Source organism: Cupressus sempervirens, chromosome 8 (assembly GCF_028749045.1).
Source record: "Cupressus sempervirens isolate cs-2001-9-10 chromosome 8, ASM2874904v1, whole genome shotgun sequence".
NCBI lineage: Eukaryota > Viridiplantae > Streptophyta > Pinopsida > Cupressales > Cupressaceae > Cupressus > Cupressus sempervirens.
Genome location: NC_143125.1, coordinates 430,794,651 through 430,811,431, shown reverse-complemented (window position 1 = coordinate 430,811,431; position 16,781 = coordinate 430,794,651). Strand labels below are relative to the sequence as shown.

At 30.5% G+C, this 16,781-nt stretch overlaps 1 protein-coding gene across 1 annotated transcript in view; it reads left to right on the top strand.

Annotated features, from left to right (window-relative positions):
- LOC149543077 (putative methyltransferase TCM_000168) overlaps positions 1–16,475 on the top strand; it is a 254,166-nt gene extending 237,691 nt beyond the window's left edge. Inside the window, exons 3-6 of the mRNA XM_089797997.1 lie at positions 14,247–14,354; positions 14,441–14,821; positions 14,966–15,232; positions 15,717–16,475. Coding sequence (XP_089654123.1) covers positions 14,247–14,354; positions 14,441–14,821; positions 14,966–15,232; positions 15,717–16,082 — 1,122 coding nt within the window. The 3' untranslated portion in view covers positions 16,083–16,475. The remainder of the gene's footprint in view (positions 1–14,246; positions 14,355–14,440; positions 14,822–14,965; positions 15,233–15,716) is intronic.
- The last annotated feature ends 306 nt before the right edge of the window (positions 16,476–16,781 follow it).

Here is a 16,781-nt window from a genome sequence, read left to right as displayed (position 1 = left end):
CTCATGTGATGAATGTTTTAACAATATTATCGAAAACACCCTTGTATTTAAAGGAAAATATTACAATAAATAAGGATTGGGAAGATCTTCTAGCTAAACAAAAAAAAAAAAAACACACAGAGACTGATACAAATAGTGATACAAATATGCATGATTTTGTACCTGACAATGATGATGAACCTATATCTAAATCACTTATTCATTGGTTTAATGAATCAAATTCAATCAAAGACCTTAGTACAAAAATTATTGAAATTGCATCATCTGAAGGTTTTAAACCTCTAGGCATTTTTTAGGACATTTACTCAGAAGAAATGAATTTTCCTACACTGTTTTATGGATTCCCATGACTAGAAGAAATTACAAAAAAGTTTACCCACCAAAATATAGTAAAGTGGGAGCTCATGTATAAAGACAATGACTTCTCAACACACATAACAATTTTTTTTTCAAAGCTATAAAAATAATTATCCATCAAATATCCTCTTTGGCATGGATTTGTATAAGGAAAGCTAAATTGAAAGATGAAAAGCTATATGCAAAGGATGTTCATAATCCATCAAACCTAGAAAAAATATTGAAATCTCCAATAGGGTTCAGATCACTAAAGAGCATACAAACATCTCCTAATTATTTAGAAAACACAAGAAAAATATATTTACAATGATACGACAACTAGGGCCACCAACCTTCTTTGTAACACTAACAAGTGCTAAACACTTTTGAGAGCCATTATGTAAAACATTGCAACATATATCAAACACACAACCAAGTAGAGAAAATGAAACTATAGAAGACAAAGACTTGGACTTTGAAATTAGAAAAAATCAAGTACTTTGTAGCTACTATTTTAATCATAAGATAAATGCTTTTAGAAAGCTAATGCTTAGAAATGAACAAATCTTTGGAAAAGTATCAGAATATTTTTTTGTTACAGAATTTCAAAACCAAGGAAATGAACATATACACTTCATGCTATAGATAACAAATGCACCTATATCTAGACAATGCACAAACAATGAAATAGAGGACTTTGTTGACAAGTACATTTCATGTGACTCCACACTATTAGATATAAACCTTGCCAAAATGCAAACACACCATCATTCAAAAACATGCAAAAAGTACAAAAACATATAGCTATCGATTTAGTTTTCCATTGCCTCCAATGCAGTGAACAACAATTTTAGAGCCCTTATTGAATGTTGATCCCACGATGAAGGATAGAGCAATTTATTTTTTCAAAGAATTGGAAAAAAAAGAACTACACAAAAAATGTTACATTTGATAATTTCTTAAATGAAATCAAAGTTCAAGAAGATGATTACATTTCCATCTTGTAAGCAACATTGTCATGAAAAATTATCTTGCTAGAAAGATGACCTACTGATATATGGATAAATAAATTTGCAAAAAAAGTGCCACCACTATGGTATGCAAATACAGACACACAATTTATATTAGATGCATATGTTGCTGCATCATACTGTAGTTCATACATGACAAAACAAGATAGAACATTATCCCTTGCATTTCACTAGATACAAAAATAATGTACAAATGCATATAATGACAAGATACATTTCATACATAAACTAGGAAATACATTACTCAACTATTAACAAATGTCTAGTGACCAAGCTGTCCATTTTCATCAACACTTCACCACTAGAAAATCAAACTCTTATGTTGAAAAGTCCTAAGCTTTTGGCAAGAGAAAAAGATGACTCTTAGAATATCATGTATGCCACTATAATAGACAAATACATACATCGCTCAAAATTTCTAGACACATTATCACTAGCTAAGTATGTAGCTTCCTACTCAAACAGCCCATTAAAAAGAAGAAGAAGGGTAAAGCCATATATCATTCGTTATGTAAGATACAACCCACACATTGATAATGAAAATGATTGTAGAGAAAAACTTATGCTTTATGTCCCTTTTAGAAAAATGAAAGAACATTGCTACAAGGACATGAAACATGGAGTGCAACATTCAATGCAAACAAAGAACATATACAAAATATTGAAAAAATGTTTAACTCACAAGCACATAATAAATAGGGTAACATTGACAAGGCTGCAATAGAAGCTAACGATGATAACCATCCAACAATAGAACTTTATAGTGAAAAAGGCCAAAATCAAAACGAAAATAAAAAAGATAAATATGACATCATAAATGACCTAAGACAAACAAAAAAACAAAAAAACATGCAATCTATTGGCTGCAAATTATTTTCAGAAATAGCCCATCCATTCTTGCTCAACAATGAAAAATATTTTAGTTTGTGCAGACAATTGAACAAAGAACAACAATCAATAGTCAAAGATGTTCTTATGACAAAAAGACTTCAACTTAAAAAACCAATATATTTATTTTTGACTGGAGGGGCTGGCATAGGGAAAACATTCACTACAAATGTTCTCTTTCAAGGAATGATTCGAAATGACAAGCTACTAAATAGTGACCCTTTAAAGCCTAAAAGAATTATTGTGGCCTCCATAGGGAAAGCTACATTCAATGCAGGTGGCATCACTGCACATTCAATATTCCATCTACCATGTAGCTCTTTTAAGATGCTATCTTTGGATTCAAACACACTTGACAATTTGAGCAAAAAATTAGATCAGCTACAAGTATTGCTCATTGATGAGGTCTCCCTTATTGGTTCTAGAATGCTATACAATATTGACACAAGGCTTCACCAAATAAAACATACACCAACAAGACGATTTGGAAATGTTGACATCATATTTTGTCGTGACATGTACCAAGCACAACCTATTTGTGATAGTTGGATATTTGAGGAGCCAACAATATGCGGACAAAAAATTCCATTCACATTTTGGCTTGAAAATGTACTATGCTTCAAATTAGACATTGTGATCAGACAAAAAAATTAACACTTCATTTCAGTCTCGAATTATACAAGAATAGGACAAGAAAATGATCAAGACATTGCTTACTTGAACACAACATGCTACAAGACCCCTCCTAAGGATCCAAAAATGCCATTTTTGTTTCACAAAAATTTGACTGTTGATGAACACAACAGAAGAATGTTAGACTTATTACCAAGTAAATTTTATGTCTTTGAAGCTATTGATGAAAGTGACTATCAAATTGATCATATCCAATACAAAGTTGAAAAAAAATACACTACATACTATAATCTATGCAAAACCTAGAATTCTAGTTGAACTAATAGCTGAAAACCTAGATACACAAGATGGCCTAGTCAACGCTGTTGATGGTTTATTTCAAATGCATACAACTGAACATGAAGATATACTATGGATTAAATTTAATGACCCCACAATCGGTAAATCATGATGCAACAAAATGCAAAGGTTTTATACAAATTCAAATTTTCCTTCGTGGACACCAATAATGAAAATAGCTAGGAAAGTTAAAACATCTTCAAAAATTGTTACCTGAAAGAAATTCCCTATTCAACTAGCATCTGCACGAACCATCCATAGAGCACAAGGCTTAAAAATGGCCACACTTGCTTTCAATCCTTCCAAAGTCTACCAACATGGTTTGAACTACACTACTTTGTTTCACGTACAAAATATTGAAACATTATTTTTATGAATAAATTGCAACACCAAAACTTTAAAGTATCACACAAGGTAGAAAATGAAATGCAACGTTTACAAGAACTATCATGTTGGAAAATTCAATACAACCTTCCTTTTGTAGAGAATGATCATCTCATTATATGCTCTTTGAATACTCAAAGCTTCACATTGCACGCACTAGAAATTGTCGATGACCATGATTTGCTAAAAGGAACTATTTTATGCTTTCAAGAAACAAGAGACAAGAGAAATGAACACCTTCACTTGCTACAGGGAATGTACAATACTTATCCTATGCTAGCTATTCATGGCCTATTAACTTGTTTTACAAAGACTACCATTGTGTTGAAAATCAATATCTTTGCGACTAAATGCCGAGAATGTTTGACCATAGCTATTTTGCACCACGAACATACTTTTTGGATTACAAATGTTTACATTTCACCAGGTACACCCATCAATGGCATAATAAATCTCCTAGTAAACATCTTTAGCACATTGCCACTAAATTGCAAACTCATTGTTATTGGAGACTTTAACATTGACATGCTACAATTAACAAGAAACTGTACAATGCTTTCTAAACTTATGCAACAATACAATTTATCTTTTCTAGCCAACAAACCAACAACGCATGTCGGTAGTTTGCTGGATCATTTTTGGATCTACAATATTGATCTTCAATCTATAGAATTCAATGTTCTAGATACATATTGGTCAGATCACTTTACAATTTCTCTATGCATTAAACTATAGCTTTACAAACTTCATCTTGGTTCACTAAAAATAACCAACAGGTACAATGCTTTCATACTCCTATACAAAATTATTGTGACCTAACTTATTTTTATATGCATTCCAACTATATGTAACAAATTACTACAATTCCATCAATTAAGTTAAATAAAATGATTAATTTTCATACCCACATTTCATTGACCTTTTTTTTTGCATTATCAAGAAAATTTATTTTCACAAAAAATTATACTATGAGAACAATAGTATTTTAATCAGTTCATAATTGCCTATAAATTGGTGCAAATTAAAAATTGTCCATCACAACTTTTCTATTGTAGAATTTTGATTCTCAGGCAAACAATTTTCATCCTTCTATTGTTCCAACTATTCCAAATCCAAATAACACTTTTTTATGTTTCAATATTATTTTTTCTAACATTTACAAAAAAATAAATTTACAATGCATTTTTATTAAATACAATGAAAAAATTGATTCTATGCACACAATTAAATTTTATTTTTATAAATTTTGTTACAAAATTAATTACTCACACAATAATGCCTATTTTAGGTGAACCTTCAATCCACATTTTTCTTCAAAATACAACACTCAAAAAATAATGATGTCAATGAATCCCAAAAAAAAGGATCTGATCAAGGCAACATGAAAGGAACATTGACCACCAACCTGACAAGCAACAAACTCGTACCAGTTGCAAAAAGGTATTTCAAATCATATCTAATGCCTTCCATATTTAGCACACATATGAATGATTTTTATTTATATTCAGTTTCAAGTCCTATTTATTTTCGAAACATTCTCTAGATATCTATTTCAAATCATATCTTATGTCTTCCATATTTAAAACACATATGAATGCTTTTTCCCTATATTCACTTGCAATTCCTAATTATTCTTTAAACATTATCTAGATCTCTACACACATCGTTGAATGAAGAGGAAAGTACTTTACAAGATTACAACAACTTTGATGATAAACAACTACATAAAAGGTAACAATTCATCAAAATATTTTTAATTCTTTCCAATGCCTTTCATTTCACTACATTCTATAAAAGAAATAATGATTTCTCCTCATAGATTGATGATGGAACAAAAGATTGCATCCAACATCATTGATATGAATACAACACAATTAGCAACTACTTTTGAAGGTGATTTCCTCGTCACATATGGACCTGCATATGCAAAAAATTATGCAAGCCCAACAAAAGCACCAATAGTACATGTTGACCTTATTGATAGTGATGGGCAAATAACCATCATAGCAAACATAACCAATCAGTTGATTGATAAGTTTGTCAACTGCCTCTTTCCTGGAGCAAGTGTTTGTATAAAAGATTTTGTATTAAAACATAAAACACAGTATGAGAGAGGAGATGCAGATTATTACATCCAATTCACTACACAAACATCAACTGAAACCATTGACTCAGTCTGTAAGGAACAAAAATTTATGCTTGATACAAGAATAACTAAACTTATCCACTCAACAAACAACTATTCAATTGGCACATTGGGTGTTATAGTGGTTGCTCATAGACAAACACAAAAGGAGTACCGAATCAATGTCAAAGATGGGGATTCCATATTTGACACAACACTTGTAAGCTATAAATTCTATTTATAAAAAAATTATTTTTTAATTTGATAATGTCATTCCTTTTACACTCAATAATAGAATTCTTCCTTTTGTAGGTTACAGTTCCTGACTTCCATACTAAAGCATATGCAACAATACAACAAATAGTCACTTCAACATGCACCCTATTCCTCCTACTAAAGAATGTTGTATATAGTAGACCACGAGGGACAAATAATATTAAAACAACACCATCTTCCTTGATTGATTATCTCAATGATGAGTCTACAAGGATTGCTTTACAGAATATTGTGTCCTTAAATATGCAATTAAGTAACCAAAACATGCAACTTTTTAAATAATCTTAATTCTATAAACTATATTAACCATACATAAATGTTGAATTGAATTTTAGGTGACTGGTATTTTAAAACCAAAGAATGCTTATTTATCACCATACAAGATTCTTTGTACACAATGCCATCAGCAACCATCACTGCCACCATCATCAACTGCCACAAATCCAAAGTGCATTGCTTTTGACAAAAATGAAAGCTTTGCCTATGAACCTTTCCTGCAATGTATCATACAAAGTGAAGATGACATCGTGGATTGTAATATGAATGCAAAACTCTTGGAGCAATACTTGCCTAAACTTACAAAAATACCATTTCAAAGCTACAAAAAAAACATGTCAACAATTGTTTACTTGCAACAAATATTTGAGATTCAAGGCAGTTTTACAATTGCCCTGAACAACAACATCACCTCCATTATTGCCGAAGCCAATAATGTAAGAAAAAATTGCATTCTCTATTTTATTACTTATAAATTTACAAACTTCAAATTCATACTAAATTTTCTCTAAATTGTTTCATTAACAAATTGTTCTCTCCAAATTGCAGATTCATTGACCACCTTAGATCAAGATATCTTCAAAGTTTCTATGCAAAATAGATTTAAAAAATAAAATAACCAACTACAATTGAGAAAAAACTACATATTCTGATGTCCACAGTTTTTGAATCTATTATGTCATACATATATGAACTTTATCCCTTTTTTAAAAAGTTAAACAATTTTGCAATGACAATTCAACTATATACTTGAGATTTGGTGTTATGAAATAATTTGAAGGCACTGTTTCTTTTTCAGGAGAGTTAATTATGACATTCTTTCTATTTAAATGTGAATGTTGATCATAGCTTTCATCCTACAATTGCTTGTTATTACAATAAGGTTTTCACATTAAATTCCTTCAATATAATTGCTTTTGCTGGTTTAAAATATAATGCAATCTTTGTTATGGACTATAATACATTCTTATGTTTTCTTCCAAGAAAGTGGAATATATGTCATTTTTTTCTTTTTAAAATCCAAATGTTGGAGTTGATAAGTCATCTAATGGAAGATTTTCAATATTTGAGAGCATCTTTCCAAGCATTTATTACTTAAGTAGAAGTAAGTTCAAATTTTAAATTAAAAATAGAATTCAAAAACAAATTATTAAAGACAATAGCTCAGATTTAGGCTAAAACTCAAAGCTAGTATCAAGTGTAATCTCAGCCTGGCTTCCTCCCTAGCACCAGGAAAAACAATAATTTCCATGCCTTAGATTTCATGATCTATAATGCTCTAAACTTTCTAAAGTCTTCCTTTGAAATTTTTACTATTGTTTACCTTATTATTACTTTCTTCTTTTAGAGCTGATATACTCCATCCCTTGCACTAATTCTGGTTGTGTTCATTTTCTAAATTATTTCCAAAATGCTAATGCCTAGAAAGGTAAATATAGGTATCCATGCTCAAGTCCATGAATAGGTTCATGAACAAGTTCAATACAATTTTCCTGTAGCAAAGGTGTGAAACAAAATACTGTTGACAGAAAACATTTTATGGTTGATTAATTCAAAGTTTTAGAGTTGTCAATGTGATTCACAAAAGCGTAAAAATGTTTCTTTTAGGAACCATTTCATTAGCAGTGTTCAAAACTTCATGCATGCATGTTGCTCTACGATTCTTTCTAAACTTTAGAAATGTAGATTTTATAATTTTCACAAATTAATATTGATAGCCAAGAACAATTGAAAACAAAAGCTAGATATATTAGAATAATAGGCCCCAAAGGTAAAAACAAAAAAAGTAAGTAACATGGGCTTAGCTAGGCATACACAACAAGCCAGTAATTTTTGTGCTTCGCCTGAATAGAATCAAATACTATTATTGATGAATCTATTTATATTTTTTCTATTGTTAAAGTGTTTTAGTTCTCAGGTTGGGTTGTGAATGTAGAAGGTTCATACAATTCCCTTTTGTCTTTCATCTACAAGGCTATTGAAGAATGTTTCATCAACCCCACTACCTACCATATAATTGTGTCTGGTCCCAAGGCCAATAGCTTGTTAGGAAATTAGAGGTGAAATTAAAGAATTGAAGGCAGCAAAAATGTGAGAGTTGTGTTTTCCATAATATATTCTGTGTCCAACTTTTCAACCATTCTTTTAGGGTTTACATTTTGTGCTTAACTTGTTCACCAAATTTTAGAATTTATATTTTGTACTTAAGTTTTTTATATTATTTTACATTAAGCGAGACTATAACTACATTAACGCAACTATTGTTTGATATATTGTTGATATGAAGCGAAGTACATATGTTTAATTATGAAATGAAAAGTACATCAAAAGAGCCGAGCTGAGTGGCTATTGATTTCAACATTTGAATGTTGATCCCCTCCTCCTTCGATTTGCCAAAGCAAGATAATAGATCTGTAGCAGGCGTTTCATAGCTCAAATCCTCCATGTTTCTAAGAAAATTTGAAAAATAATTAGTAGTTGCATATAAAAGAATGCTTGAAATATTTTAAATCACCTCGTTTTTATTATTAATATATTTTATGATTATTAATAAAAGTTAAATTAAGGAATATTTATTTATAGTTTAAATCAACTTCCCTCTTCTATTAATTTTTTTTTTCCATCTTATGGTTGAAGGCAATGCAAGCTCGATATTCCAGTGGAAGTTTTGCCCTTTGATGAAGGTGTTCACTTTGAAGTTTTAGATTTGATGTACATGCAAGCCACCTTATAAGAAAATTATTTATTTTATTAAAATCTTATTATGAAAATTAATATATTTAGTTTATAGTTATTATTTATAGTTACATTAAAAGAATAGTTGAATTGTCTACAATATGTATCAAATGTAGTTATTAATAAAATGCGTATTACAATAATAGTTGTTCGATTTTTATGTGGCTTCTAAATTCTTGCTAAGATTTTCTTTTAATAGTTTCTCTAATTATATATCATAATTACAATTATAGGAAAACAAGGTTCAACAAAATAAAATATTTCTTAAACTACATGTTTCTATTTCATGTTCCAATGCAATGATTTGCTTTCCTAATCAAAAGGCAGGGACTAGATAGCTCCAACAAAGCCCTTATTTAGAAAGTCATCAATATGATACTTAAGTTTATGAATAAATCATCAAATTCATAATAGGTACTATTTTTATAATATATTACATAAATTTACTTTAATAGTTTGATTTTTTTTTAAAATCAGTAAATGGCCAAGGCCTTGATTATATTTATTAATTCAAATTACTAGTTTACATCAACATTTCTCCATTCAAACGAGCACTGGTAGGAAAGAACAGAGAAGAAAACCTCCGGTCTAGCTCGGGACTGATGTCCTTTATTATTACAGCATAAAAGGGGCATACCCCAGTTCAAAAAGTTATTATTTCCAACAATATACAATCCAAATAAATATATTTGTCATTAATTCTTGAATTCAATTGCGACCTTTGTAGGATGACCATTTTAACCTCTATACTTTTGCATCCCTTCATAACTACGCAAAGAACTCAGCCCTGCCTTCCTAAATTAACCATCAGAATTGTCAATAATAAAACTGCATAATCATATTAAATATAATGGATACCTTGGGAAATGATTATCACCTTACATTAATTTATATGTGCTATTTCTTTAAAATGCATATATCAAAATAATTGATATCTATCCTTTTTTAAGTAAGCAAAAACATGTTGAAGTTTATTAAAGATCCTATCAAATTATAACATCGAAGCAACCATTCTAACCTCTAAATCAAAAAGCCAACCCCTATACTAGTCTTCAAAAGGAACATCAGTAAATAGCCAGAAATGCTAAGTATTTGTGCTCAATAACAAACAAAAACTCTGGATGCGACATCTTAAATCCTTATTCCATGCTTTAAGCACCAGACATAAATCCTAACTAAGTCATACTGCATACAACCTTATTAAGAGGAGATTTGAACATTAGTTAACCTCCTTGAATCTAAGTCTTAATAGGAATCATTTTAATATCCTTATTATCAAAGAGCATGTTGTCCACTCTAACTTTCAAACCAAGGGATGATAAGCAAAACTATCACTGACCTTACCTCCTCCTACCCATATATTACACTAAAGAGATTGATTAATCCTAACAAAAGAGTGTTTAGAAATAGAGCATCTCTCCTAATTTGTATCTAAAATGCTAGATAATGAAGTATGAAGATCTAGGGTCAAAACCTAAAACTAATCTAAATCGGAGCTGAATTTCAGCTACCTCAAATGAACCTTATTCAATTTGGATCTACCTATCCAAAACATCTGACCTCTATGACATACAAAAGAAAGGAATATACTGATAAAACATTATTACCAGTTGACGTCTTGAAAAAGCCTCTACTGCCCAACATTCCATGCATAAATTGGAAAGATGAAATGAACTAAAAAGAGAAACCGAACCCTCGAATATTACTAATTAGATTACAAATGCATAGAGCCCAATAGAATGAAATTAATATCTGCATAATTCTGGACGCCCTATAGAAAATACAGAAACATCGATAGAGGCATAAAGAGCCATATATATTGAAACAAGAATCCATAATTTAAAACACTTTAAGAACAAGAGAACCAAAACCAAACAACCTTTTTTTATAATAATTGGATCATATATGAGTTCTAAATACATATGATACCAATTTGAAATATTAGTATCGAAATGTAAACTTAAAAACTTTGTTAAGTTGCATATATTGTTGATTTTTAATTACTTTCTAGAATTTTATATTAATTTTTAGAACGTATGAATTTAGAAACTTTAAGATATGAGATTTTTAAAAATATTACTAATTTATATGCATATTATATTAATTTTTGATAATCAAGATTTATCTCAAAATGTAAAATGAAAGACATTAGTGTGACCAAACTGTCATAAAAAGCAAGATGACAGGTAAGGGTGACTATCGAATTCTAGGCCTGGTTGGGCCCACCTCTTACTCCCCTACACCCATGTGAAAGCTTGGGAATGCAAGTTTAAATAGAAACAATAAAAAAGGACGTGGCTATCCTTCCTACAAATTGTACCATTGACTAAATTTTAAAATAATGAAAAACACAACATTTTTTTTTTTGAAATTTTTCAGCATTTGATCTTCATGATTTGTATATTTTGTGATCGAAAGCAACAAAACTTTTGTGAAAGTTTCACTGTGTTTTTGTGAATCTGAAAAAGAATCATATTTAACTTCTTTTTTTTTTGTCTTTGGTGCATTTTCTGGACACCATAAAAATAGCTCTCTATGTTTTTTTTAAAGTTTACCCTCTTGGGCACGCTTTTTGGTGTTCTCATAATTAAACTTGAACTTAAACTTAATGCAAGATTTGTATTTATAAATTCTATAATATTGTAAAGTTAGAAAATAAAATATAACATGTTTAATGCATGAAAATCTTTTATTATTTTTCTAAAAAAATCTTTAATATATTTTATATTATTATTGTTTTCTTTTTTATTTTAGAAATATAGAAATAAATTATTAAGTGGGAAGGTGGTTGGTCCCACCTCCAACTTTCTTCATTCCACGTAGAATAAAAGTGGAGGGTGAAATTTGTTCCCCAAAATCTGTGTGAAAATGACCTATGAACCTTTTAAAAAGCTCTATAACCCTAACTATCTACCTCTAATTTCTAAAAGTCATTAAAATATTAATTATTTTAATTGATTAATCATTTAATACATATTTACCTCATTTTTAAATTAAAACATATCCTTTTACTTTATTTTCCTCGCTTTATTATTTAATGCAAACACTTTACAATCAATATTTATTATTCTAATCAATAATGATATATTTAAAGTGCATTATTTAAATACAACTCTAATTAAATTAATATTAATTAAATATTTATACTAAAATAATATTTAATATTTAAATTCTTTAAAATCAGTTTTTCAAATTAGACTGTTAAATTATAACATATATTCAAATAATTCCAATAATTTAAATATAATCTTATTTTATTATTTTCCCTTTTTAATCAAATAACATTTAATTATTTAAATAAACCAAGCATCACAATTAAACTATTTACCAAGCAAAACCACATAAAACAACACATGCAAAATGACCAAGGTGAAAGTCAAACAACATACACAGAAAGACTCACATATTTCACAAAGGCTAGACACTCAGTTACGAGTCCTCCTTAGGAAAAGTAATTAGGCTATAGCAAGGATTGAATTTGATTATTGTCTTCACATTCTTACCATTGAGTTATTGCGATAGGGCACACTCATCCTATCAATTCAGGGAAGTTGATGCTTAGGACCTGCAACCATAAAATATGAGCATATACATATGCATACATATCTAAGTTAAATAGGCAATAGCGAAGAGTGGTACATTATGTAGATTTCAACTAGCAAGTGACTACGACTCCCTCGCTCAACCACATCAAACACGTGAGACAAAAAAGTAAACAAACATGCACACAATACACATGCAAGTATGGGGTAAGTACCATAGTAAATCATGACTGCAAATAATCACATATTCAGATATAACAACTCATCGTCATGAATATAAAATAATCATCATTTAGAGACATGCCATATGACATAATCATAAGAGAAATCACATTTACTAAGAGTAATTAAAACATCATCAATAAAAAAAAGTAATCATAATCATCAAATAACACATGAAATATAATCAACTAAGTAATCATTACCGATATATAATTTTAGTCATGAAATAATATCATACCAAATATCTATGAATAGGTCAGATTACATGCCAACAATTGTCGAAAGAAGGGTGGGTATGTGGTGTGCTATAGTGAAAAGTTAAATTGCCCTTGTAATGCTTCCACACATTTTTTGACATGATTTTCACCTTGATTGATATCGATAACCTATTCGAAAAGCATCTATAAGTATAAATGATCAAATTGATCAAATGATCAATGTTATGTTGGTAATGAGCAATGTTTAGAAAGAAAGTGCAATTTCGAGGATTGAAGAAGGACGAAGTATGCCTGCATCTGACTGGAATCCTGGCTAGACGTTAATGGAAAAACTTTTCATGGGAATCCATTAAAATGATAAATCTTGTAATTGCTCTAGTTTTTTAAATTTTTTTGGATGGGTGAATCCCCGTTCTCTTGGTGTACCTTTTATATGAAATTATAAAATTATGATGAAATTATGAGAGATTTTAACCACTGAAGTGATTTATGATGAAATTATGAGAGATTTTAACCATTGAAGTGATTGGGTTTGAGTTGAAGTCATTGGCCAACCTTCATTGATGTCCAAAACATATTAGACAAAATCACAAAACTGTTTTTTCCACATATTTGGCCATCTCATCTCATTTATTCTAATAATAGTTTGTTCTTATGTAGCGTTCCTTTAGATAGGATCTTGAAAAAGAAAGCAAATAAAAACAGTCTTCCTTTAGTAGGCAGGGGTGGCAAACAGACCGTGATTAGCAACAGAGGATCATATTACTTATGTGGTTGGATTTAACAGAACCGGATCAAGAATAGGTTTTAAAAAATCTAAGATATTCTTGTGTGCTTGAACAAGTTGTTTGGGATAAGATTATATTGGTATTTCAGTCAATATCAATGTAAGCGAGCAGATCACTTTGAAGGCAGATATTTAAAAAAGAGGTGAAACCATTGGTGTTCTTATTTAATTTTTTTTAATGTATATATTTTTTCTCAGATCTACATTTATATTTTTTCTCAGATCTATATTTAAATTCTAAACAACTGCTTAATTAGAAGATAAAATGTTGAAAAAAAATCCAAAACTTGTTCCAAAAGTCCACATGCTTCACTATCTGATTACATTTGTTACCTACTTCAATGACTTTCGTCAGCCATTACCTCATGTTTTTGACAATCTCATGTTGAAATAGAGAGCGTAGAAGACCTCATGTTTTTGACAATCTCATCTCATATGTTCTTATTATATTAGATTGTCATAACCCAGCCTTTCAAAGCCAAACAGAAGATGGAGAAAGTCCTTTCCATGAATGCAGGCAATGGAGACTACAGCTATGCTCAAAATTCCACACTCTTCCAGGTTTGATACCCATTTTCTTACACATTTTTCTTCTTTATCTGACGTTATCTACGACTCACCCAAACTGGATCCGGTCTACAATGCAGAAGACCACATTACTGAGAGCAAAGCCATGGCTGGAAGAAAGCATTCGATCCTGGAAATCCATATTCGAGTGCGAGACACTCTGTATTGCAGATCTGGGTTGTTCATCGGGGCCCAATGCACTCCTCGCCACTCAAATAATCACATCAGAAATCCGAAACAAATATACCCACAAAGGAATTAGGGTTCCTGAGCTTCAGATCTTCTTCAACGACCTCCCATCTACTGATTTCAATACGCTTTTCAAACTGATATTCACTGCCCCGCCGGCGGAAGGATGTTATTTGGTGGCGGCAGTCCCTGGCTCCTTTCACAACCGGCTTTTCCCCTCCCGCAGTATCCATTTCATCCATTCCTCCATCAGCCTTCACTGGCTCTCGCGGGTAATTTCCTCTCTCTAAATAACAAAGGGATATTAGCAGATCTTAGAACGAGAGGGATTAATAATAGAAAATCTTGTAAAATAAACTTTAAAAAATTGATCCTTTTATATGCATTTACAGACTCACCATATTTCGTGTGGACAGATACCGCCAGAGATAGAAGATAAGAAGAGCAAGTGGTGGAACAGAGGAAGGATACACATGTCAGAGAAGGGGCCTCCAGAAATTGGAGATCTGTACTTTGCACAATTTCAAAAGGATTTCAATGGGTTTTTGAGAGCACGGGCGGAAGAAGTGGTGGACGGAGGGCGGATGTTTCTGGTGATTCCTAGTGCAGACAGATGGCAGCCCTCTTTCTCGGCCTTCCTCGGGGAATGTTTAGGGTTTGCCATTCAGGATTTGGTCTCTCAGGTTTGTTTTATGAAATCGTCGGGGACGACTTTAAGTTCAATTTTTATTTAAAATAAGTCAAATTTAAAGTTTGTTTTTAAAGTTAAAATCATGAGAAGTTGAAATTAGAGTAATTTCTATTTTCATTTTAAAATATATTTTACTAATGTTTAAAAATGAATCAGTTGGATTTTTCTAGTTTTTATGTATTTATTTTTGAATCAAAAAGCACAATTGTTTGTGTAACTTAGATTTGAATTTTATAATGTGATTAGTTTCCATATATCTTTCTTTGTTAAACAAACATTGAATGATGGGTCATGGATTTTCATCCAATGCTATAAATAGACACAATCGAATTGAGAAACTAATGACATTACTAATAGATTGTCAGAATCTGATATTGTTATTTGATTTTCTTATTTTAATGGATATATACATGTATACATTTATTTTTAATTGGAAATATTATTTCATTTTCAACTTTTACTTTTTTAAATTACAGGGAATTGTAGAAGAAGAAAAATTAGATTCTTTCAACCTTCCAATTTACACTCCGTCTGAAGATGAATTAAGAAGTGAAGTGAACAAAGAAGGCTCTTTTACTATTGTAAGACTTGAAATTATCATTGGTGGTGGTGGTGGTGGTAGTATAGGTAAGTTGGATGATATTGAGAAGGGAAAATTATTTTGTAAACAAATAAGAGCAGGTATAGAGGGTTTAATTTCATATCATTTCGGAGAAAAGGTAGTAGAAACTATCTTTCATAAGTATGGAGAGATCATTGGAGCCAACATCATAAAACTTGAAGAATATATGAAGGAGTCATATACAATTGCATTAACTCTTGAAAGAAATGTCTCTATTTGAAGTATACCAAGAATGATGAGAAGAAATTAACTCTATGAGCCAACATCATAAAACTTGAAGAATATATGGAGGATTTGTGTAAAATTGTGCATTAACTCTTGAAAGAAATGTCTCTATTTGAGGTATACGAAGAATGATGACTCTATTAGATTTTAAACACTTGCAATAGAATAATTTTTAAATACAACTTTAGTGTATCCAATGTATTGGTGATAGTATGAAGAAGTATGAGTTTACTAAGTGCTCAAAAATAGTTTTAAATCTAGCTCGATGTTACCAACAGGGTAGCCCTAGGTGTGTAATGTATCTTTGTTGTAGTATCCAAAGTTGGATTTTTCATTGTACTTGCATTAAAAAATGATAGAATGTAATAGAATAATTATATTTACTGAATTAGTCCATCACTGCTTTAATGAAATTCCTATCTGACATTATGTTTTTGAATTTATTGTGTGATTATTTTTGTATCAACATTTTCGATCACACGATGTGATCCATAATTAGTATGAGAGAAAGAGAGCATCGAGAGATGACATTCTCTTGATGCTCTCTTTCTCGCATCTTGATGATTGATTATATAGTGTGATGTGAAACATTGATGTAAAAATAATAACACAATTCATAAAATTAGATAGTTTCATATGGATAGTGGAAATCTTCTTGTTCTTAATGAAATTCCTACCTTTATATTTTGGAAGT